Source organism: Periophthalmus magnuspinnatus, chromosome 20 (genome assembly GCF_009829125.3).
Source record: "Periophthalmus magnuspinnatus isolate fPerMag1 chromosome 20, fPerMag1.2.pri, whole genome shotgun sequence".
Classification (NCBI taxonomy): Eukaryota; Metazoa; Chordata; class Actinopteri; order Gobiiformes; family Gobiidae; genus Periophthalmus; species Periophthalmus magnuspinnatus.
Window position 1 is genome coordinate 267,548 of NC_047145.1, and position 25,757 is coordinate 293,304.

Consider the following 25,757-nt stretch of genomic DNA (forward strand, 5'->3'; position numbering starts at 1 on the left):
AAAGAGAATGAGTTTCACTATTAATATGAACACGCTCCAAACATTCAGACTGTCTGAAAAAGTGTGATTTTTTTACTTCTGCTCGTGATGTCGATGACACGAGTGAAGGCCAGAGCGACGCCGCTAATGTGTCACCGTCTGAGTGTGTGGAGGGTGTTTTTAAAGCTCCACTGTGTAACGTTTTTCATTGTTTGAGTTCAGTTTGGGCTTTGGATGAAACGTGTGAAGGTCAGTGCAATAAAGCGCTGCTGTCTGCGTCTGTGTGTTTTTAAAGCTCCACTGCAGTAAAAGCTGAAGTTAAATCTGTCACTGGACAAAAAGTTTTAAAGTGAAGACGTTTTGCTGCTCGACACTTCTTCAGTTCTGGTCAGATTCCTCCTGGACACTGCCTCATATCTGTCTGAAGGAGGCGCTAACGACTCTGAAACTGGAAACAGCTTTTGTTCTTTTCTTTTCAGAGGGGAGTTAAAGAAGTTATTTTTATTTGGAAAGACAATCCTCCCTTGAACAGGAATGTGATATAATCTATCTCTGATTTATAACTCCACCCTCAGACCCAAAGCAAACAAAGGAAACAAAGAGAACAAACAGCGAGTCAGTAGGTTTGTTTACGCTGAGTGATTATGCTAAGTACGTCTCAGACAGATATAAGGCAGTGTCCAGCAGGAATCACCTGGATCAGACCTGGACAAATGAAGGAGCCCGAGAAAACTCCACTGTGTAACTTTTTTTGATGGAGAATCTGTGTCCAGTGTGAAGACGAACGTGTCTTTATCTCTGGAGACAAACAGGTGACGCAACCAGGCCAAGTTACAGGTCAGATCTACGGAGAGGCAAGTCTGCTCACAGTAAGAATGTAAGTTTTTCAAGTGTGAGTGTAGCTGGGCTGTCGGGTGTAGTTGGGCTGTTGGAGTGTAATTGGGGTGTAGTTGGGCTGTAGGAGTGTAGTTGGGGTGTAGTTGGGTGTAGTCGGGTGTAGCCGGGTGTAGTTGGGTGTAGTTGGGTGTAGTTGGGTGTAGTCGGGTGTAGTCGGGTGTAGTTGGGTGTAGTCGGGTGTAGTCGGGTGTAGTCGGGTGTAGTTGGGTGTAGTCGGGTGTAGTCGGGTGTAGTCGGGTGTAGTCGGGTGTAGTTGGGCTGTCGGGTGTAGTCGGGTGTAGTTGGGTGTAGTCGGGTGTAGTTGGGTGTAGACGGGTGTAGTTGTGTTTCTTTCTGTGTTTAAATATAAATATAACAGATGGTGAAACATTGACCTTGACCCAAAGTCACTGCAGCTTTTGTCAAAACAAACATCGTTTCACAAAATAAATATTTGAGTTTGAAAAGTCGAGTCGACTTTACAAACTTTAGAATTTGGATTTGTGCCACAGAAAAATATATTTATCAATCTGTGCGATCACATCATTTTTTTTTTTCCAGTTACAAAACCAAAATATGAAATAACGACATATTTTCAGGTCTTTTTATTGTTTCATTACATTCAGAATATTAAAGTTCAGCCGTTGATCAAAAACGAAATGAAAAACTTCTCAGACGACACAAACGGCCAAACTCTGATTTATATGTAAATATGTGTAATAAGGTGGAGTGTTCAGCAGGGGGCGGCGAGGGGCACAACACGTCTGCTCAAACAGAGACTTTCTGTTTGTATCTGCCTCTTTGTGGATGTAAATGACCATGTTCTTATTGTTTCTATATTTAATTTGTGTCATTCTCTTGGTGTGAAAAATAAAATGTAAAATGTATCCAGTTAAAGAAGAAAAGAGAAAAAAAACACTTTAAAGGGTTAAAAGGTGTTTTAGATTTTAGAGTATGTGCCCCACTGAGTCTGGAACAAATCAAAGTTATAGAATGTTTCTATAAATAAAATCTAAGAAAAAAAAGGGTCAGTGCTTCAAATGTAAAATAAACTAAAAATATAAAATAAACTGCATCATTTGAATTTGTTAAATATTTTTCTTCAGAAGTGAATCTGACGATTATGAAGATTCTCAAGATAATTTTACATTTTCTAATCTGGAGCAATATATATTTATTTATATATTTGGAATTCTGAAAACAAGTATCATAGCAACAACAGAGCCAATCAGGAGTGAGGCTGTTGAAGGCCACGCCCCTTCTGCCCACACCGCTGGTTTAGCTACGTCCATTTATACAGTTTATGTTTGAAACACAAACACAAATGTTCTGCACTTTGAGGTTCATCTGGTCCAGACAAAGGTTCAGTTTCATCTCTGACAGTTTGGAGCTCAGTGGCGCCTCACAGTGGTCACATGACATTGCTGTGTCATGATTGGTCACGGCACCAAAACAGGTTTTGGCGCCATGTTCCTACCGGTGGAGACAGGACGACAGCGCCATCTGCAGCCCGACCTTCTCAGGACAGTGTCCCAGAGTTAAAAGCCCCTCGTCCCAGTTTAAAGTCCTGGGGCCATGTTTTTGTTTCTTCTTCTAATCCAGTGACGATGTTTGTGGTCGTCTGGCTCCGCCCCCGTCCATAATGAGGTCAAATCCCGTTTAAATCAGCTGACCAATCACGACACAGCAACGTCACGTGACCACTGTGAGGCGCTAGTGAGCAGAACCAAGTGTCAGGGATGAAACAAACTGAAGCTTGATCTGGAAAAAGACCAAGGTTTACTATTATTATTATTATTATTGTTATTATTATTATTGTTATTATTATTGTTATTATTATTATTGTTATTATTATTATCATTATTATTATTATCATTATTATTATTATTATTGTTATTATTATTATTATTATTATTATTATTATTATTATTAGTGTGTATTTTTCCGTGTATTTCTTCGTCTCTGAGTCGTTTCTTTCTGTTCGTTTCAGATCAGTGAAAGTCCCACAGAAAAGTCGTTCACTTTTGTAACGACGAGGACAGAGTCAATAATCCCACTGAGTTTATAATAGATTTTAGAATGAGTTTTTATTCTCCAGATTAGAGCCTCCACTGAACCTCTCCACTCTCACCTACAGGGGGCGAACAAACGTGAAAAACACTAAAGAATCATTTGGATTCAATGATTATTTAAGATTTTTGAGGATATTTTGTATTTGATTAAAATCTTACTGCAGTTTTAAAATGGCGGCGGGGTCCTCTCTCCACAGATCTGACCTGTGACGTGTCATTGTGTCATCAGCTGCTTGTTTCCATAGAGATGCATAAGTGTAAGGGCGTTCCTTTCCCCCAGAGAAGTTACACAGTGCGGCTTTATTAACTTAAATAAAACGTTCAAATGTTTTTCCACATAAATATGAGACGTTTTGTTTCTTTTGTAAAACGACGATCAACCTGCAGAACTCGCTCTTAAAATGAGACGAGAGGAGCGCTGGAGGGCATCTGGTTTAAAAATCTGCTTCGTCACCTCAGAGCCTTTTGTTACGAGGAAAGAGCCAAACAAAGAAAAAGCATCAGGAGCCGTTCGAACGAGAGAATCACTTTGTCTCCAGATCCTGAAGTGCAGCTCGTTTCTTTTCTGTTCGTCTCTTTTGTCCTCGGTCCAGATCTGATCCGGGCCTCGTCGGACGCCGCGGCGACTCCAGGAGGAAACGCCAAAGTGCCACCGAGTCTGCGGCCCGTTTCTGAGTCTGCCGTTTCCTCTCGAGTCAAAGGAGCCGCGTCCTCGGGTTTGTGACGCTGAGCTCGGCTCAACTGAAGGATTCTGATTGTGTCTCTGCGTCTCCCCAAAGTCCAAATGTAATAAAGTTTTTATGAGACGTCCTCACGTCACGACTCACAATCCAGCGCTCATTTTATCTTCACACACCTCCTTCTACATCTCTCCATTTCTGCACATCTCTCCATTTCTGCACATCTCTCCATTTCTGCACATCTCTCCATTTCTCCCACAGAGTTTCATCCAAACGGAAAAACACAAATTACCTCGAGGAGCGAACGAGTCAAACAGAGAGAGAGAGGAGAGAGGAGAAAGATGGAGGAGGAGGAGAGAGGAGGGAAAAGAGAGAAAGAGGAAGGAGGGAGAAGAGTGTAGGAGAAAGAGGGATGAGAGAGGACATGTTCAGCTCCATCGCTGTGTCCAGGGGGAGGTAATCAGAGAGAGAAGAGGAGGAGGGAGGAGAAAGAGAGAGGAGAGGAAGAGAGGGAGAGAGGGACAGGAGGAGAAAGAGAGAGGAGAGGAAGAGAGGGAGAGAGGGACAGAAGGAGAAAGAGAGAGGAGAGAGTGGGAGGAGGAGGCAGTTCAAACATCCTGAGACTTTCTGTAAAGAGTCGTATTACATCAGTTTAAACGTTCAAACAGGATATCGACTGAACCGATATCTGGAGCCGATATCTGGTCCAGTTAATGTTGCCAGTATCGGTGCATCTCTACAAACTCTTTTGGTTTGTGCCGTTTTGTCGTCTCAGTGAAGTGGAACCTGCAGCGACACAAAGACCAACACCGCCCCAGACAAAAGAAGAAGAACTGCAGCCGCCGGAGCAGATCTGCGTCAGGACGAGCCAGAGACATGAGGTCAGAGGTCACGACCATCTCTGTTACATCTGTGCACTGCAAAAAAGAAACATTTTTATACAGCGATTTTTACACCTTCCTCTGACGCTCGACCGACGATGTTGAAGAACGAGATTTGAACCATCAACCCTCAGATCAGACAAACCAGCGGAGCCTCTGTCGCCCCCTGTGGGCTGAACAGGTCAGACGCAGGGCGAGATGATCATGTGACCTCACACACTTTGATTTTTGCATTTCTTTTATTTATATTTTTGTAACTGTTCCATTTGAATCACTGCAGGAAAAATCTCCATCTCAAAAGAAAACGTCTCTGTCTCTGGAGGAAACGTGTCGTCTCGTCCAAACGGCTCCTTCAGTTCCATCGAGTTTTTAAAACAATCATCATCATCTCGCCGTCCTTAAGCGGTTAGCGGTTAGCATACTGTGATCTGACACAGCAGAGTGCACAGATCGATGCTAATCAGGTCTTATGTCATTAGAAAAAGCTGACAGGAAGTCGCTCTTATTGTTTGCAGTGCAGATTCTGCGGTGGCGGAGGTGGTAGTAGTGGCAGTAGTGGCGGCGGTGGCGGCGGCAGCGGCGGTCATATTGGGTAAATGTTTATTTACTACAGAGCAGCAGCAGATTCAGGATTGATTCCATAAAAACAGCTCTGAGAAAATCCAATCACATCCACAGATATTAAACATAAACTCAAACTGGTCCCACTGAGGCTCAAACCAAAAGATCCACCTCTGCAAAGGCACGAACCCAAACCTGCAACGGGACGGACTCACAGGGCTCAGAGGAAGAAGACGTGAAGCTTTACAGTGTGAAAAATCCATCACTTAAACTCTGAGTTTGCTTCGTTTTTATCGACTTCTGTGGCGGCGAATGGGGTTTGGATCTGTGTGTTTGGTTCTTGATGTTTGGTTCTTGGTTCTTGGTGTTTGGTTCTTGATGGAGTTTCTCTGGTGAAGATGGTGATAAATGTTTTATAAACGTGGATCTGATTGATCATAATTCAAACATTTCAAATGTGTCAAATATAAAATAATATCGTCAGAATGAAAATATGAAAATAATTATCGGAGTTTGGAGGAAACTGAGGCCGAGATCTGAGTTTAGTCCTGACGTTTGGTTTAGTCCAGTTCTAGTCCTGGTTTAGTTTGGACGTGCTGTGTGGAAGTGTAACGCCCCCTAGTGGCTCCTGGGATATGAACTCGGTTATGAAATTCATTTTCTATTTTTGATGTTTTCATCCTCCATTTGGAAATGGAAAAAACAAAATTCAAAAAGTAGGTCCCAGGTGCAGCTCGGCGTCGGCAGAATCGCCTCGAGTTTAGTGAAGGTCAGAAAAAAACAACAAAAACCAGGATCAAAACTCTTCAGCTGGAAAAGCCAAACAGAGAAAAAGTCCTGTTTCTATGAACTGGACCAAACACATGGAGGTAATGAAATGTACAATATTTAATCATGAAACAGACAAATATGACGCGTTTATAAAAAATACAAATGTTTTTGTTCACGTGGACAAAGGGACAGCAGTAAGTTACAGGCTCCTTTAAATAAACCACAGCGTCTATAGATTTAAATAGTTTAAACTGACGTCGTTCAGACAAAAACACAGTTACAGCAGCGTCTGAAGAAACAAACGAGAAACAAACGAGAAACAAACGAGAAACAAACGAGAAACAAACGTGAAACAAACGAGAAACAAACGAGAAACAAACGAGAAACAAACGAGAAACAAACGTGAAACAAACGTGACGTCATGCACAAAAGCTTCAGCTTCAGACCAACGTAAACACAAAAAACATGAGACCAGCCAAAACATTATGACCACAGCTACTAAAGGTCCACTGTGTAACTTTTCTGGTGTTTGGTCTGTCTCCATGGAAATGTTCCCTGGAATATCCCACAGTGTGGCATTAATAATTAACACATGCTCTAAAATACATTACATCACGCATCCGTACAGTGAGAGCGAGCGTCCTTTACACAGATCAGACCTGTAACTGTGACTTAAAAATAGATCAGTTTAATGCCATACTGTGGAACATTCCAGGCAAAGCAATAACGTTTCTATGGAGACGAGCAGGTGGTGGAAGTTACATAGTGTGTCTTTTGTAATGGCGCCTCTAGTGGCGACATGCTGCTGGTGGAGCCATAGCTGCCCTGGGGTAGAAGGATCGAAGCGCGACTGACAATCTGTGCCATCGGCCCCTCTGACCGCCTCCTCTGACCTCCTCCTCTGACCTCCTCCTCTGACCAAAGTGCTCTTGTTTTGTGACCTGTCCACTCCCTCCCTCTCTGACCCTGGAGCCGCGTGGCGTCTCATCGTCCACAGAGGGCGTGATTGACAGGTGGATTAACCAATCAGAGAGAAGCAGGGTCCATTAGTGTCAAAAACAAACATGGCCGCTCACGTGAAACACAAAAGAGAAACAGAAAAAACAGCAGGTTTGTGAGAATCACCAAAGTCTCAGTCAGATTTTCTTCAGAATTTATTGAGTTGATTGTGATTTTCATGTTTTAATGTTTCCTCCTCAAAAACAGACTTGGAGTTGTGTTTTGTTTCATTCACATGTTTGAGTCACTTTATTATTAGTCTGTAACATCTACAAAGATCAAAATGCGACGTTCCACCTTGTGATGTCATCAGGTGGTAGTTTTCATGTTAACTCCTCCTTTTACCTTTAGTTCAGTCGAGATAAGAGACAACTCCAGGACTGAAATGATCCAAATGATTCTATAAATGAAGGTGTGTGGAGTTTAAAAACACAGTGGAGCACTTCCTGTATCACCACATGATGACATCACAAGGTGGAACAGAGTGTTTTCAGTCTGAGAGAAGAACTCAGCCTAAATCTGCAGGTTTATGTGTGAAACGTGTGAATGAAACACAGGTCCAGGTCTTTCAGATTAAGTGTAAATGTGGAGCTTTAAACCAAACCAAAGGAGGAAGTGCATCAGGTTTAATCGTAATAATCTGATACTTTGGTGATGTAAAGTCTCATTTGGGTTCATGCTTTTTTCTGCCACATCTGAATTCACAATTTAGAAAAAAAAACAGTTCAAGTAAAAGCAACGAGTTCATTTTGGGGCAGCTCCAGCGTCGAGGTCCTTCAGAACGAGAGCCGCTTCAGTCCTGCTTCAGTCCCGCTTCAGTCCGTCCTCCCAAAGTCAAGTCCCTCTCCAGCCTAAGAGTCGTCTTCTGTTGTGATGACGTGGAAAAGGGTCACGTTGAAAACGACCTGGTGCCCGTTATTCCAGGCGTACAGCGCCCGCTCTCTGGCGTTATACTCGAGCATGGAGATGTGAAAGTACTGATTGTGGAAGGGGATGTCTATGTACTCGTACGTGGAGGTTTTGGTGGAGTAGGCGTAGTAAACTTTAGCTCCAGACAGGTGAGAATTAGTGATGTACAACGTCCCGCAGATCATGAAGGACTCGCCGGCGTTCCTCTTGGAGTACTCCGTGTTCCACGTCTTTAGCACCTGCAGCGTGTCCGGGTCGATCTGAGATATCACCACGTTCCCCGCGTTCTGATTGGTCGCGTACACCACCCACATTCCCAGCTCGTCCGCCATGACGTCGATGTCGGAGTACCCGCCCCACGTGTACGGGTACATGTTGTGAAATCCGGCGAATTCTAAAGCTCGTTGTGCCAGGACGCTGCCCGTGTCGAAGCTGTACTTGACGATGATGTTGCTCTGGTACTTGTTGTAGTACAGCGAGCCGTTGTACACCAGGTGGTTGGTTCCTTCCCATTTGAACGGGAGGCTGTAGGTCCTGGACACCACCCCCGACACGAAGTCCTCCACGTTTTTGAATTCACGCACGATCTTGCTGCTGGTGTAGCTGTCCATGTACCAGATCTGCCACGAAAACAAACAGGAACATTATGAGTTTGTATTTTTGTACTTTTATGTTTTTATTGGATCATAAAAATCTCACAGTAATGAATCAAAGAGAAAGAGCGAACGACGTCGACGAGGTCGAACAGAGATTATGTCAGAATTATATTTTTGAAATTAAAGTTGTTATTTTGTGGAGGCAGAGACTCAAGGACACGACACAAATGTGTTTATGTGACGACACAAATGCGTTTATGTGACGAGCCGCAGATTCAAGAAGCCGTTTATGCACATCAATCGGCTCTGTTAGCATTAGCGGCTCTGTTAGCATTAGCGGCTCTGTTAGCATTAGCTGGGTCCAGCAGAGGCTCCAGGTCGTGTACATGTAAATGATCTGACTCTGGTGGATGTGTTTTTTTTTTACTGTTGTCTCTTCACAAACGTGTTCAGCTTCAGAAAATAAAATAAAACTGGTGCATTTTTATTATGAATTCAGAAAAGTGGATCATTTTGGTGGAATCTGTCACTTTTTCAACTTTACAATTTCATTCTTTGACCAATAGTTTAAATAAATTTAAACTTAAAACTTAAATTTACTTTCCTCAAAAACTAAAATCAGTGAAAACAAAAGCTTTAATTTGACACAGACACAACAAACTAACATTAGGATTTAAAGCAGCCCTATGTACTTTTGTGGTGGAGGGTTGTCTAATGCTGAAATGTTCCACAGTATGACATTTAAGTTATATAAGTGACCTCACTGGGCAGAGGTACAGGTCAGATCTGTGGAGAGGCCGCCCTCCTCACAGTTAGAATTCATGTTTATCCAGAGTTTTTGCTCTAAAAACACGTCCAGACACGATGCAGGTCGACACGTTTAATGCCACACTGTGAGACATTCAGCCAAAGCGACAGTATCCATGGAGATAAGCAGGCGGCAAACCCTTCATCAGAAAAGTGACACAGTGCTTCTTTAAAACCTTTTTAAAACAAAGTCTGTGTTAAACAGACTCCTCATTCTCTCTGTTCTAGTTTGAGTCTGATCTGTAAAAGTCCGGCCTCAAACAAACGTCTCGTTCTAACGACATAACCCGCTCTCCTTCTCCTTCTCCTTCTCCTTCTCCTTCTTTCCATTTTTCCATCTTTGTTCTCGTTCTCGTTCTTACCCTGTTGTTCCATTTCATTCTCATTTTTACCTTTTTGCTCTATTTTGTTTTCATTCATACCCTGTTGTTTGTTCTCATTCTCGTTCTTACTCTATTTGTTCTCGTTCTTTCCCTGTTCTCTCTCATTCTAGTTCTCGTTCTTTCCCTGTTGTTCCGTTTTGTTCTCATTCTCATCCTGTTGTTTTGTCTCCTTCTTATTCTTACTCTGTTGTTCCGTCTCGTTCTCGTTCTTTCCCTGTTCTCTCTCATTCTAGTTCTCGTTCTTACCCTGTTGTTCCGTCTTGTTCTAGTTCTAGTTCTTGTTCTCGTTCTTACCCTGTTGTTCCTGGTCGCTGCGAGGGGGTCGGTCATCCAGGCTCCAAACCGAGTCCCCGAGGTCTTTACAGTCACAGGTCCAGTGATTTTCATTAATTTGCCACAAGCTGCAAAAAAGAAACAGATTAAACCAAATGAAACTGGATTAAACCAAATGAAACTGGATTAAACCAAATGAAACTGGATTAGACCAAATGAAACTGGATTAGACCAGGTTTAAACTGGATTAGACCAGTTTAAACTGGATTAGACCAAATTAAACTGGATTAGACCAGGTTTAAACTGGATTAGACCAAATTAAACTGGATTAGACCAGTTTAAATGGGATTAGACCAGGTGAGACCAGAGCCGAGTGCATTTGGCTCAAACCAGTTTCACGCCTGGACCCTCAGAGAGTGTGACCTTTGTGTGGATGTAAAAGCAGGTGTTACATAGTGCGGCTTTAAAATGTCCTTTCTAAATATAAAGTAACACGAGGCTGAAGTGAAGCGTTTTTTCCGCTGGTATTTTTTCTTCTTTTAAAGTGTTGCTGCTGCTGCTGTGTGCACTTACAATGCAATCACACAAAACCTATTATGTTTTCCTGTCTTCCCTTTGAATTCTATCTCTCTCTCTCTTTTCCTCTTTGAATTCTATCTCTCTCTCTCTTTTCCTCTTTGAATTCTATCTCTCTTTTCCTCTTTGGACGCGGGAGCACAGAACATTTTACACCAAAGAGTCTGTGGATCAGAAACAATTTTCAGCACCGCGGCTCTGAGCAAAAATCACATCCTCCAAAACACAGTATCAATTTGGTTTGGGACGACACATGAAAATAACTAGAATCTGAGGCCGTGGAAACGGGAGCGTAACCGTCCCGAGAGGCCGCTATCTCACAGCACTGCTCTGTCTACGGCGCACGGGGCCGTGGGTTTTTACTGTAAAACCAGGAGGAGCCAAAGAGTCTGAGGTGTAAGAGACGGGTTTGTGCGTTTACTTGACCTGAACACAAATAAGATGTGAAATGTGTGTCTGAAATAAAGAGCCGGGAATTGTTTTAGGAATCGGATGGAGGTGCGTTGAGGTGTGTGGTGCAGGAGGGGGCGGGGCTACAGTCACAGAGCGACACACTGGGACGTCCAATCAGACGAGCCTGTGCTCAGAGGTCTGTTTATTCTCACACCTGCGCGTTACTGCAGTTTTATTTTAACTCTACAAAGTGTGAATTTGACTAAAAACACAAGAGTGAGTGTAGGACAAAAGAGTCTGGAACAAAATCTCTGCAGCTCTTTGTACTTTTCACATTTCAGAGGTAAATTCATGTTTTTACTTCCACGTAAATGCAAAATAAAAATAACAATAGATGGACTGGGATCTTCACACAGTTTAAACAAAAATCTGTGTCCTGTTTACGTTTTATCAGGACGTTTAGAACAAACGCCACACGATCCTCGAGCTAAAGTCTGACCAAGACTCAACACGATCATACAGACGTGTCCCTGGGTGGACGACTGCGCGGGTCAAATGCAAAGGACAAATTTCCTCATGTCGGTTTAATCCCTGAGTCGTCCAGGTCTGATCCACAACAAAAGATGAATTAACTCTAAAGATGAATTAACTCTTAAGCGCCGGACGCTTTCTCCGCCCACAGACTCGCGGTTGTGGACTTTATGTGTGTAAATTCAAACGGCGTCTCAAAGTAGAGACATGAGGCTCTTTAAATATGTCACTGTCATTACGACACCGCCCGACGTCGGGCGGTGGAAGGAATACTTTGAGGATCTCCTCAATCCCACTGTTACGTCTTCCGAGGAGGAAGCAGAAACTGGGGACCCAGAGGCGGACTCGTCCATCACCCTGGCTGAAGTCACTGAGGTGGTTGGCAAGCTCCTCGGTGGCAAGGCTCCGGGGGTGGACGAGATCCGTCCTGAGTACCTCAAGTCTCTGGATGTTGTGGGACTGTCTTGGCTGACACGTCTCTGCAACATCGCGTGGCGGTCGGGGACAGTACCTGTGGAATGGCAGACCGGGGTGGTGGTCCCTCTGTATAAGAAGGGGGACCGGAGGGTGTGTTCCAATTACAGGGGAATCACACTCCTCAGCCTTCCCGGTAAGGTCTATTCCAGGGTACTGGAGAGGAGAATCCGACCGATAGTCGAACCTCGGATTCAGGAGGAGCAGTGTGGTTTTCGTCCTGGTCGTGGAACACTGGACCAGCTCTATACTCTTCATCGGGTCCTCGAGGGCTCATGGGAGTTTGCCCAACCAGTCCACATATGTTTTGTGGATTTGGAGAAGGCATTCGACCGTGTCCCTCGTGGTGTCCTTTGGGGGGTGCTCTGGGAGTATGGGGTCCGGGGCTCTTTGCTAAGGGCTGTCCGGTCCCTGTATGACCGGAGCAGGAGCTGTGTTCGCATTGCCGGCAGTAAGTCAGACCTGTTCCCGGTGCATGTTGGACTCCGCCAGGGCTGCCCTTTGTCACCGGTTCTGTTCATTATATTTATGGACAGAATTTCTAGGCGCAGCCAGGGGCCGGAGGGGGTCTGGTTTGGGAACCATAGGATTTCATCTCTGCTGTTTGCAGATGATGTTGTCCTGATGGCTTCTTCGAGCCAGGACCTGCAGCACTGGGGTGGTTTGCAGCCGAGTGTGAAGCGGCTGGGATGAGAATCAGCTCCTCCAAATCCGAGGCCATGGTTCTCGACCGGAAAAAGGTGGTTTGCTCTCTCCGGGTGGTGAGTCTCTGCCCCAAGTGGAGGAGTTCAAGTATCTCGGGGTCTTGTTCACGAGTGAGGGAAGGATGGAGCGGGAGATTGACAGGCGGATCGGTGCAGCGTCTGCAGTGATGCGGTCGCTGTATCGGTCCGTTGTGGTAAAGAAGGAGCTGAGCCAGAAGGCGAAGCTCTCGATTTACCGGTCAATCTACGTTCCTACCCTCACCTATGGTCATGAGCTTTGGGTAATGACCGAAAGGACAAGATCGCGGATACAAGCGGCTGAAATGGGCTTCCTCCGCAGAGTGGCCGGGCGCACCCTTAGGGATAGGGTGAGGAGCTCGGTCACACGGGAGGAGCTCGGAGTAGAGCCGCTGCTCCTACACGTTGAGAGGAACCAGCTGAGGTGGCTCGGGCATCTGCTCAGGATGCCTCCTGGACGCCTCCCTAGGGAGGTGTTCTGGGCATGTCCCACCGGGAGGAGGCCCCGGGGAAGACCCAGGACACGCTGGAGGGACTATGTCTCTCTGGCCTGGGAACGCCTTGGGGTCCCACCGGAGGAGCTGGAGGACGTGTCCGGGGTGAGGGAAGTCTGGGAGTCCCTGCTTAGACTGATGCCCCGTGACCCGGCCCCGGATAAGCGGAAGAAAATGGATGGATGGATGGACTGTCATTACGGTCATTACGTCGCCCTCGGAGACGACCAATCAGAGCAGAGTTATTTGATGCGTCAAAGGAAAAATACGGATGGATGTGTAAAATAGAGATAGTTGTGTGAAAAAAGGCAAAAGTACAGGCTGATACTTCCTTTAACGTGAGTTTTATGGCTAAAAAAAGATAAAAGTCGAGGGTTAAATCTCTCAGCGAGGCAGTGTCCAGCTGCAATAATCTGAAGACCTGACTAGGACGAGCGGCAAAACGTCTTCAACAACGATTTGTCCAGTGACAGATTTAATTTCGTCTTTTGCTAAATTTCCTTGAGGGAAACAATAATATACAATAATATAACAATAAAGTGTGACCTTAACCTGAGTCTGCTTTATGACCTTTGACCTTTTGAGCTGTGTGTGAATCGTTCTGTGGTCAGCGTTTGAATCTCTCCGTGTGAGTTTTTCCTTCCTGACACACACTGTCCTGCTGTAAACTCTGCTCAGAGGAGGAGCCTGAACCAAAGGAGCCGTCTGATATAAACCTCCTTCCCCGTTTTATTTTTACTGCAGATCGACGCGATTCACATGATGAACGACCTATTTCCAGATCAAAACTTGACACGTTTGCAGCCCTGGTATTACAGTGTGAGCCTGGGGTTATGTTCGGCTGTAAATCGAACTCTTTGTTGAATTTGAAATAATCCAAACTCAGAAATCATGTTTGGGATGAAATACTAGAACATTCTGCGTGTTCATGTTTATGTAGAACAGCGTACAGTTTAACGAGAGCGTCCAAAAGCCTCGTCTGAGCAGAGTTTGAAGATTTGATTCGCTCTAGAGCTTCATATTTGACATTACCTGTGCGCCGTGTGGCTCTAACTGTTCAGAAGTGAAAGTTTTATCTGTTCTACGTCGTTTAATCTGCTCGTTTTGACCTGAAACTGAAAATAAAACAGGAGTTGTTCCGTGAGACGTACTGAGTTTGCCCATACAGGAGCGGAGCCTGCTGTCCAGCCGCAGGACCCTCTGGTACAGCTCGTCGTAGTCGTAGGCTCCCAGCTCCTCCTGGATCCCCGCCAGCACCAGCGACAGGTTCCTGATCTCCTCCTTAAACTGAGAGATGAGAGCGGCGTCCATTTTGTACTGCTCCAACACCGGGATCAGCGGCTTCAGCTCGTCCATCTTCTCCTTCATCTCCTAAAGGTGAAAACGGCAAATATACGTCACATAACAGAGTCGATGGAGCAGGAAGTGCGCCCGTGATCACTTCCTGTTTGGAACGCGGTGGTTAGCAGGTCTATGCTAGCAGGTTATCTATGTCCTTTTATATAAACAGTCTGTGTTTACAACTAATCCACACGTGTAAAAGTTTTATCAGTTTCATTCTTTTTCATGATCAGGACAAAACTGCATTTTGTTTTTTTTTGTTTTCCAATTTAAATGTAATAATGTTTCATACTTAAATTACATTCTACACACGGCTCCTCTGAGCTCTGTACTTCAGCTCATTCGCTCTGGTCACACTTGGCGTTGGTTAAACTCTCTGTAGCCGCAGCTGCCCCGGGGTCACTCTGCACCACTGACCTCTCCAACGACGACCATTAAAGGTCAAACATTCACCAGGACAAGGTGGGCGGCCTCACCCCAGGACACATCAGTAAACAAGACTGAACCGTCCACCTACACAGTGTGTGCGCAAAAATCTCCCATGATGCCTTGTGGTTGTTGTGTTTGTAAAATCAATGAGCCGTAGTAGTTTATAATAAAGTGTCCAGACATGAGGCTCGATCGAGTTTTGAACAGAGATTAGACCTGGAAGTTCCGCTCCATGATGGACTTCCTCTCTTCGATCTGTCTGAACTTGGTCCTCAGGCCTTTCATCTGATTCTCCATCTTCATCACGTACTGGAAGTCTCTCTGTGTGCGAAGGTTCAACACCTCTATGGACTGAGACATGTTCTGGACCTGAGAAGACAACGACAACAACAACGTCTCAAAAGGCGTTTTCATGTTGGTTCGAAATGAGAAGATCTGATGAGGACGACCAAGAACAAAAGTCACCCACAGAGTTTGGTCCCAGTCAAATGAAGCTCATCGAGGCTCGAGCAGTCATAGCGGCTAATTTGGAGCAGAGTTGCATATTTGGAATTCCGACTGTGAGTATCATAGCAACCAAAGAGCCAATCAGGAGCGAGGATGTTGAAGATAACATCGCTGTCAATCAAACCTGTCCACGGAGGCATTTGATTTGTCTGTTATTAATGTTCATATCTTGATTTACAGACACAATCGTGAAATAAAAACCTCAGGATCATGTAGAGGGTTAATATGAACATTTAAGACCAAAAAGTAGTAAAAAAATGAACCAGAATTGCGCCGGAGATCACTTCCTGTTTGGAACGCAGCGGCTAGCAGGTTAGCTTTTTTCATTTACATATAGAGTCTATGGAACCAACCAGAAATAAACCTGTATCTAAACTATCTTATAATTAATAAATGGAACGCTGTGGGCGGGTTCTGCTCTTTCTCTTAAATCCGTGTGAACATCTGCAGCTAAAGTCTCGTGAAGTTCTTCTTATTCAATGCCATAAAAAGGACGAGCGTCACAGTCTGAGCCACACGCCTCCAGTGCGGAACAAAACAATCTGACTTTTACTCCAGACCGAGAGCTGAAACCTGTGAAGTCCTCTGCTCGTCTCACTGCGTCTAACTGAAGGCACTGCTGTGTATGTGTCCAATGTGTCATAAACCGGTGCTAGACTAGAACTAATGTGGAACAGTGTGAGTTTTATGTGTTTTTTAAAGGACAGAGACGCCGTCGTGTTTTGAAGAATCACAGACGTAGAATTTTAAAATCCGTCAGATGAAGAATATTACTCCAGAGACTTATTTTAAAAACAGTTTTACATCCACAAAGCCTGGGCTATTTGAGTTCAGATAAAAGATAAAAACAGACACGTACATGCACAGGGTTAGCATTCAGACAGGAATATTTGAAGAGTTTAGCAGCAACGGCACTTTTGAAAAATGGACAAAAAAGATAATATCAGTGACAATAATGTACAGTTTTATCATAGGAGTCATGTTGTATCTGCAGTAAAATACTTTTGGTTTATGAAAACATCACGACACTAAAGCCTCCGACCACTTTTTCAACTTTTCTGTTTTTACAAATGAACCTGTCCTGATCAGGTTCCATTTTGGGGTCACCAAGTTCTGTAGTTTTCTGTCGACCCTAAAGGCAAAAAGAAGTGATTTTCATTTCATGTATTTTGAGCTCACGTATAGATAGATCTAGATATCGACAGGGACAGACGGCCTCGTTTTGATAAAAGAAGGAACATATTTGTATAATCCCTCAGTCGTCCAGGTCCATAGCAAAAGAAAAATATAAAATCTGTCACTGGACAAAACGTAGGAGTGAAGACGTTTGGCAGCCGAACGTCTTCACTCCTACAAACCACTTCTTCAGTTCGAACTATTCTTGTCAGATTTTATCATTTTCTTTTGCTCAAGAGAATCAACAAAAGTCTTTAAAGGTGCAGTTTGTGACTTTCCTGGTGGAGGGTTTGCCACCTGCTCCGGTCCAAGACAATGTTATTGTTTTGGCCAGAATTTTCCAAACTAAACACAGTAAGATGCAGGTTTTGATTTTAACAGCAGCACCTGTTAAAGTCAAACTACGGAACATCCCAGACAAAGCAAAACCATTGGCCCGTGTTCATGTTCACACCGACAATGAGATACTTGAGTGAACTTAAAAACAAAGCCGTCCTCGTACGATTGTAATTCCGTGAGCGTCCACATGGCTCTGACTCGTTCTTACCTTCTCCAGGAGCTGCCGTAGCTGTCGGCTCTTAGCGTCTCTGGAGCACAGGCCCTGCTCTGGGGCCACCACGGTACAGATGCACCTCCCATCAGCATCCTGAGCCGAGTTGAACACCCGCCAGCCCTCCTTCGGCCCGATCGTCTGCAAACACCGAAACATGGACTTTTATCAGCCTAAATGTGCCAAATATGTAATAAAACACAGCAAAACATGGACTTTTATCAGCCTAAAAGTGCCAAATATGTAATAAAACACACTCATAACACGTCTGCAAACCTCAAAATGTGTTAATTTTGAGTCACTTCATGATCAAATTCAAATACAGAAAACATAAAAATCTCCACAGATTATAATGTTTTGTGTGAAAGCTCATTGCAGTTTTTAAATGTTTTTTTTGGTCTAAAACCTCGCACACACACACACACACACCCCCACACACACCGTACACACACACACACCCCATACACACACACACGCACCCCCCCACACCCCGTACACACACACACACACAGTGTACACACATACTGAGGTCGAGGTTTAGGTCAAAAACGAAATTTCAACCACCAACATTCAGACCAGTGTTCATGTGTGTCTGAGGTGTGTTCATGTGTTCATGTGTGTCTGAGGCGTGTTCATGTGTGTCTGAGGTGTGTTCATGTGTTCATGTGTGTCTGAGGCGTGTTCATGTGTGTCTGAGGTGTGTTCATGTGTTCATGTGTGTCTGAGGCGTGTTCATGTGTTCATGTGTGTCTGAGGTGTGTTCATGTGTTCATGTGTGTCTGAGGCGTGTTCATGTGTTCATGTGTGTCTGAGGCGTGTTCATGTGTGTCTGAGGTGTGTTCATGTGTTCATGTGTGTCTGAGGTGTGTTCATGTGTTCATGTGTATGTGAGGCGTGTTCATGTGTGTCTGAGGCGTGTTCATGTGTTGTTCCGTCTTTCGTTCACATAAATCAACATCGAGCACTTAAAATAATCAAACTCTTCAGATCAAACCTGACACTTTGACCAAAGGTAAAAATGAATTTACTGCTTCATTAAACAGAGGAAGAGGAAGAGGAGGTGGAAGAGGAGGAAAAGGAGGAGGAGGAGGAAGAGCAGAAGGAAAAGAACTAGGAGGAGGAAGAGGAGGAGAGGAGTTTTGAACATTTACACACAGAGGAAGAGAAGGAAGAGGAGGAGGAGATGGAGGTGGAAGAGGAGGTGGGAGGTGGAGGAGCTTTGAACATATGTGTGTGTGTACCTGTGTGTGTGTACCTGTGTGTGTGGGTGTGTGTGTGTGTGTGGGGGTGTACCGGTGTGTGTGTGTGTGTGTTTGCAGCCATCTTGTTTTTCTTGTAAATAACGTTATAAAAACTTCGTCTGGAGCCTCAGAGCAAATTTGGCAAAGACGACAAAAACAAACTGAGCTACAGGAAATGTAATAAGACTTGAATGTCAATTAGTCTGGATGCCCCGTCAGACACTCAGACATGTGCTGTTTGTGGCAACAAAGAAGAAGACGAGGAGGCTAATGGAGCGCGCGCTGTCAAATGTAAAGCAGAAGAAGAAGAAGCGTCGTGTAAACAAGACCTCGCTCCACAAACACTCTGAGGTTTTATTTGTTCTAATGAAGCGGCTGATCTGACGCTACGGCGAAAACACATTACACAGATAAGATGATGTTATTTTAAAAACATGAGGAAATACGTCAAAACATCTCATCACAGTTTTATTTAATCAACTCACATCTGCTTCAAACGCTCATACTTCACTGTGATTGGTCGAATCCACCTGTCAATCACTTGGAGTGTGACGGAGGCCAATGAGAGAAAAGGGCGGGGTCAAGGGTTTATTTTGTCATCAACTCGCCCATCCTGGTTCAATATACACAGATGATCATTTCCCCGTCACAGTGATGCTAATAACATAATAACAACTAGCATGCTAACAGCGCACTTCCTGATTCTTGAAGGATAAAACTCTTCATAATGAGACACGTCTCTACACAGACGTAAACAGACTGTGGTTCAACATTAAGAGCTGCTCATGTGTGTGTGTGTGTGTGCACTGGGGTGAGACACATTATGCTCCTGATGCTAACTGGAGGCACTAATCTGAATGCACAGCCTCATCCTCAGCCAATGGAGACGTAATTACAGTTGTACAACAATATGGCCGCGATGCAGAGCTCGTCTTCCTCCTGTATCTGTGTGTGTGTGTGTGTATCTGTGTGTGTGTGTATCTGTGTGTGTGCGTGGGGGTGTGTGTGTGCGTGTATCTGTGTGTGCGCCTCAGACGGGTGGAGGGGGTGGTGCGGGTGGAGGGGGTGGTGCGGGTGGAGGGGGTGGTGCGGGTGGAGGGGGTGGTGCGGGTGGAGGGGTCCAGGCTCTGAGGCTACAGTGGACTCAGTGAGCGCCTGGCCTCAGTCTGACCATTAATCTTCCTCAAAACACAAGACGTCTCCAGAGTCTGAGGCTCCACAAACAGCAGAGTGAATAAAGTACTACTGCAATACTACTACAGACTACTGTATACTATACTGCAATACTACTACAGACTACTGTATACTATACTGCAATACTACTACAGACTACTGTATACTATACTGCAATACTACTACAGACTACTGTATACTATACTGCAATACTACTACAGACTACTGTATACTATACTGCAATACTACTACAGACTACTGTATACTATACTGCACTACTACAGACTACTGTATACTATACTGCAATACTACTACGGACTACTGTATACTATACTGCAATACTACTACAGACTACTGTATACTATACTGCAATACTACTACAGACTACTGTATACTATACTGCAATACTACTACAGACTACTGTATACTATACTGCAATACTACTACAGACTACTGTATACTATACTGCAATACTACTACAGACTACTGTATACTATACTGCAATACTGCTATGGACTACTCTTGACTACTATCCTGCTATACTGCTTTACTACTATATACTACTATACTGTTAAAGTACTATATACTACTATATTGCTATATTACTATACTAGTATATACTACTATACTGTTAAAGTACTATATACTACTATATTGCTATATTACTATACTAGTATATACTACTATACTGTTAAAGTACTATATACTACTATATTGCTATATTACTATACTAGTATATACTACTATACTGTTAAAGTACTATATACTACTATATTGCTATATTACTATACTAGTATATACTACTATACTGTTAAAGTACTATATACTACTATATTGCTATATTACTATACTAGTATATACTACTATACTGTTAAAGTACTATATACTACTATATTGCTATATTACTATACTAGTATATACTACTATACTGTTAAAGTACTATATACTACTATATTGCTATATTACTATACTAGTATATACTACTATACTGTTAAAGTACTATATTCTACTATATTGCTATATTACTATACTAGTATATACTACTATACTGTTAAAGTACTATATTCTACTATATTGCTATATTACTATACTAGTATATACTACTATACTGTTAAAGTACTATATTCTACTATATTGCTATATTACTATACTAGTATATACTACTATACTCCCTGGAAAAAGAGGTTTTTAATCTCAATGGGACTTTCCTGGTTAAAGAAAAGGTTAAATAAAATAAAATACTGCACTGCTAAACTACTATATACTACTATACTGCAGTATACCACTATACTACTATGTACAGCTATACCACTATATACTACTATAGTACTATAAACTACTACACCTGGACTAGACTGAGACTAAACCAGGACTAAAGTGTGAATGCAGCTTTACATCATGTTTGTCTAGTTCAGTGGTGTATAGCACATAGTGGTCTATAGTCCTGGTTTAGTCCTGGTTTAGTCCTGGTTTAGTCCTGGTTTAGTCCTGGTTTAGTCCTGGTTTAGACCTGGTTCAGTCCTGGTTTAGTCCTGGTTTAGACCTGGTTTAGTCCTGGTTTAGACCTGGTTCAGTCCTGGTTTAGTCCTGGTTTAGACCTGGTTTAGTCCTGGTTTAGACCTGGTTCAGTCCTGGTTCAGTCCTGGTTTAGTCCTGGTTTAGACCTGGTTTAGTCCTGGTTTAGTCCTGGTTTAGTCCTGGTTTAGACCTGGTTTAGTCCTGGTTTAGACCTGGTTCAGTCCTGGTGTAGTCCTGGTTTAGTCCTGGTTTAGTCCAGGTTTAGTCCTGGTCCGGTCCAGGTTTAGTTCTGACTCTCTTTACAGATTGTGGACATGTCGTTCTGATGCTACTTGGAGATAGAAAACACATTACACAGATAAGATGATGTTATTTTAAAAACATGAGGAAACGTCAAAACATCTCATCACAGTTTTATTTAATCAACTCACATCTGCTTCAAACGCTCATACTTCACTGTGATTGGTCGAATCCACCTGTCAATCACTTGGAGTGTGACGGAGGCCAATAAAAGAAGAGGGCGGGGGGTTTATTTCCCAGTCCTACATTAATATACAAACAGATTAAACATCAGATCATAGTTTTTCATGGTAACGCTGATGACAACTAGCATGCTAACAGCGCACTTCCTGATTCTCAGAGGATAAAAGCATTTGAGCATTAAGATCTGGTTACTCCCATACTCTGGTCTCGTAGTATCTCAATGTACAACACATTTCATGAGTGAACTTTACACCCACAGATTTACTATTTGAGGAACATTAGACTGAACACAGCTCTAAGTGCCTCCATTTGCAGATAAGCACTACTCCCTACTCCTCTCCTCCTCCTCCTCCTCCTCTCCTCCTCCTCCTCCTCCCCTCCTCCTCTCCTCGTCCTCTTCCTCTCCTCCTCTCCCAGCCTCGTATCTGAAGAGCTGGGGTTTGACTCGATGCCTCACACTCAGCCGCACTCATCATTATTACCTCAGAGGCTCCACAGACGGGAACAGAGCAGATTCAATATGTTTACAACAAAAGCACAGACGAGCAGGATGTGTGTGTGTGTGTGTGGATGTGTGTGTGTGTGTGGGTGTGTGTGTGTGTGGGGGTGTGTGTGTGTGTGTGTGTGTGTGTGGGTGTGGGGGGGGGTGGATGTGTGTGGGTGTGTGGGGGTGTGTGTGGATGTGTGTGTGTGGGGGGGGGGTGTGTGTGTGGGGGTGTGTGTGGATGTGTGGGGGTGTGTGTGGATGTGTGTGTGTGTGGGGGGGGTGTGTGTGTGTGAGGGGGGGGTGTGTGTGGGTGGATGTGGATATATAAATATGTGGGTGTGTGGATATATAAGTGTGTGGATATATAAGTGTGTGGATATATAAGTGTGTGGATATATAAATGTGTGGATATATAAATGTGTGGATATATAAGTGTGTGGATATATAAATGTGTGGATATATAAGTGTGTGGATATATAAATGTGTGGATATATAAATGTGTGGATATATAAATGTGTGGATATATAAGTGTGTGGATATATAAATGTGTGGATATATAAGTGTGTGGATATATAAGTGTGTGGATATATAAGTGTGTGGATATATAAATGTGTGGATATATAAATGTGTGGATATATAAATGTGTGGATATATAAGTGTGTGGATATATAAATGTGTGGATATATAAGTGTGTGGATATATAAGTGTGTGGATATATAAATGTGTGGATATATAAATGTGTGGATATATAAGTGTGTGGATATATAAATGTGTGGATATATAAATGTGTGGATATATAAGTGTGTGGATATATAAGTGTGTGGATATATAAATGTGTGGATATATAAGTGTGTGGATATATAAATGTGTGGATATATAAGTGTGTGGATATATAAGTGTGTGGATATATAAATGTGTGGATATATAAGTGTGTGGATATATAAATGTGTGATATATAAGTGTGTGGATATATAAATTTGTGGATGTATAAATGTGTGGATATATAAGTGTGTGGATATATAAGTGTGTGGATATATATGTGTGTGGATATATAAGTGTGTGGATATATAAGTGTGTGGATATATAAGTGTGTGGATATATAAATGTGTGGATATATAAGTGTGTGGATATATAAGTGTGTGGATATGTAAGTGTGTGGATATATAAATTTGTGGATGTATAAATGTGTGGATATATAAATGTGTGTGGATATATAAGTGTGTGGATATATAAATGTGTGGATATATAAGTGTGTGGATATATAAGTGTGTGGATATATAAATGTGTGATATATAAGTGTGTGGATATATAAATGTGTGATATATAAGTGTGTGGATATATAAGTGTGTGGATATATAAGTGTGTGGATATATAAATGTGTGGATATATAAGTGTGTGGATATATAAGTGTGTGGATATATAAGTGTGTGGATATATAAGTGTGTGGATATATAAATGTGTGGATATATAAGTGTGTGGATATATAAATGTGTGGATATATAAGTGTGTGGATATATAAATTTGTGGATGTATAAATGTGTGGATATATAAATGTGTGGATATATAAGTGTGTGGATATGTAAGTGTGTGGATATATACATTTGTGGATATATAAGTGTGTGGATATATAAATGTGTGGATATATAAGTGTGTGGATATATAAGTGTGTGGATATATAAATGTGTGGATATATAAGTGTGTGGATATATAAATGTGTGATATATAAGTGTGTGGATATATAAGTGTGTGGATATATAAGTGTGTGGATATATAAATGTGTGGATATATAAGTGTGTGGATATATAAGTGTGTGGATATATAAGTGTGTGGATATATAAATGTGTGGATATATAAGTGTGTGGATATATAAGTGTGTGGATATATAAATGTGTGGATATATAAATGTGTGGATATATAAGTGTGTGGATATATAAATGTGTGGATACATAAGTGTGTGGATACATAAGTGTGTGGATATATAAATGTGTGGATATATAAGTGTGTGGATATATAAGTGTGTGGATATATAAGTGTGTGGATATATAAGTGTGTGGATATATAAGTGTGTGGATATATAAGTGTGTGGATATATAAATGTGTGGATATATAAGTGTGTGGATATATAAATGTGTGGATATATAAATGTGTGGATATATAAGTGTGTGGATATATAAATGTGTGGATATATAAGTGTGTGGATATATAAGTGTGTGGATATATAAATGTGTGGATATATAAGTGTGTGGATATATAAGTGTGTGGATATATAAGTGTGTGGATATATAAGTGTGTGGATATATAAGTGTGTGGATATATAAGTGTGTGGATATATAAATGTGTGGATATATAAGTGTGTGGATATATAAATGTGTGGATATATAAGTGTGTGGATATATAAATGTGTGGATATATAAGTGTGTGGATATATAAATGTGTGGATATATAAGTGTGTGGATATATAAGTGTGTGGATATATAAATGTTTCAGTCGACACAAATGAGAAAATCTTCCTCCTGTGGATCAGACCCTGAACGAGACTCAGCAATAAATCAAACATCAAATAAATATGACATTCAAAATATATAAATAAAACACGAGTCGCTTCTGTTTCTGTCGGAGCCAAACCACGACTCATCAGAAATATTCACGCGTCGCTGTTTTTCTGAGGTGATCTGTGAGGCTGGAGTTTATCTGACGTCTTCAAATATCGGTTCAGTCGATATTTAAACTGATGTAATGAGATTTTTACAGAAAGTCTCAGAACGTTTGAACTTTATTCACACAAAGTCCTTCAGTCGTTACTTGAGAGATTATTTATTTTAGTTTAAAGTAAATAAATGCTGTTTTCAGTCTCTGGTATCGGTCGATATCGGTATCGTCAGATTCTTAAAGCTGTAGTGTCAGAACTGAAAAAGCTGATTGGTGCCTCTGTGTGAGTGACAGTGTGTTCAGCCAATCACAGTGAAGTATGAGCTTAACGTGAACATAAATCATGATATTAACGATAATAACAGTGAAGTAACAGTCAATTAAACACCACAAAAGTCCAAATAAACAGGATTATGTAATGACTCTGTGGTGCAGCAGGTGAAGCCTCTCGCCTCGTTTGAACAGTGACCTCCACAGACGCAGGATCAGGATCATTATTATGCCTCAGTGCAGCCTGAAGCACTGCTCTGTCTGAGCCACAATCCAGACGATGAGCTCCAGACCAGTTTTATGAACTCATTTAGAATCAGCCGAGGTTTATGAGAACTGAGGCTGTTCCATTTGTGCCATTTATAAAACCGAGGAAACAGGAGGCTCCGCGTGGGACAGGGGGCGTGGCCTGTGTGAACACGCACAGCGTCGTCTTCACTGTCGGTGTTAAGACGGTGAAGCCAAAGAATGAATTTGAGTGATGGAAATGAACCTCCACAGTGAAATCAGTTAAATTATATAAACTCAGGGACACAGGGACCATGACTCATTATGTCACTACAGTTCAACCCACAGACTGTTTATATAAACGCACAGAGCTAACCTGCTAGTGCCGCGTTTAAAGCAGGAAGTGATCACGGACGCACTTCCTGCTCCAATTCACTTTCTGAAAAACTGTCCTCTCTCTGTCTCCGCTGCTGTCAGACTCATTTTGGTCTTAAATGTTTGTATTAACCGTCTACATGATGAGATCTGTCCAGAGAACCTCAACTCTGTATGTGGTGGGTCTTGGCTAAACAGGGACCCCCAGACCTCCCTCACCCCGGACACGCCCCAGCATCCGGGGCGCGTGTCTGGGGTGTGTGTCTGGGGTGAGGGAGGTCTGGGGGTCCCTGTTCTGCCCCATCGCCCTCGATAAGAGAAGAACATCAAATGAAGATTGATAATGAAACTCG

General features: G+C 42.6%; 1 protein-coding gene across 2 annotated transcripts in view; it reads right to left on the reverse strand.

The window, feature by feature from the left end:
- Positions 1-5,920: 5,920 nt before the first annotated feature.
- Positions 5,921-25,757, reverse strand: part of olfm3a (olfactomedin 3a) — a 51,767-nt gene continuing 31,930 nt past the window's right edge. The window contains exons 2-6 of one of the 2 annotated variants that reach the window (XM_033985835.2): positions 16,978-17,121; positions 14,964-15,116; positions 14,129-14,348; positions 9,809-9,915; positions 5,921-8,348 (exon numbers count right to left, since the gene is read on the reverse strand). In XM_033985835.2, coding sequence (XP_033841726.1) covers positions 7,671-8,348; positions 9,809-9,915; positions 14,129-14,348; positions 14,964-15,116; positions 16,978-17,121 — 1,302 coding nt within the window. In that variant the 3' untranslated portion in view covers positions 5,921-7,670. The remainder of the gene's footprint in view (positions 8,349-9,808; positions 9,916-14,128; positions 14,349-14,963; positions 15,117-16,977; positions 17,122-25,757) is intronic. The other variant, XM_055230021.1, reaches the window with a different exon arrangement.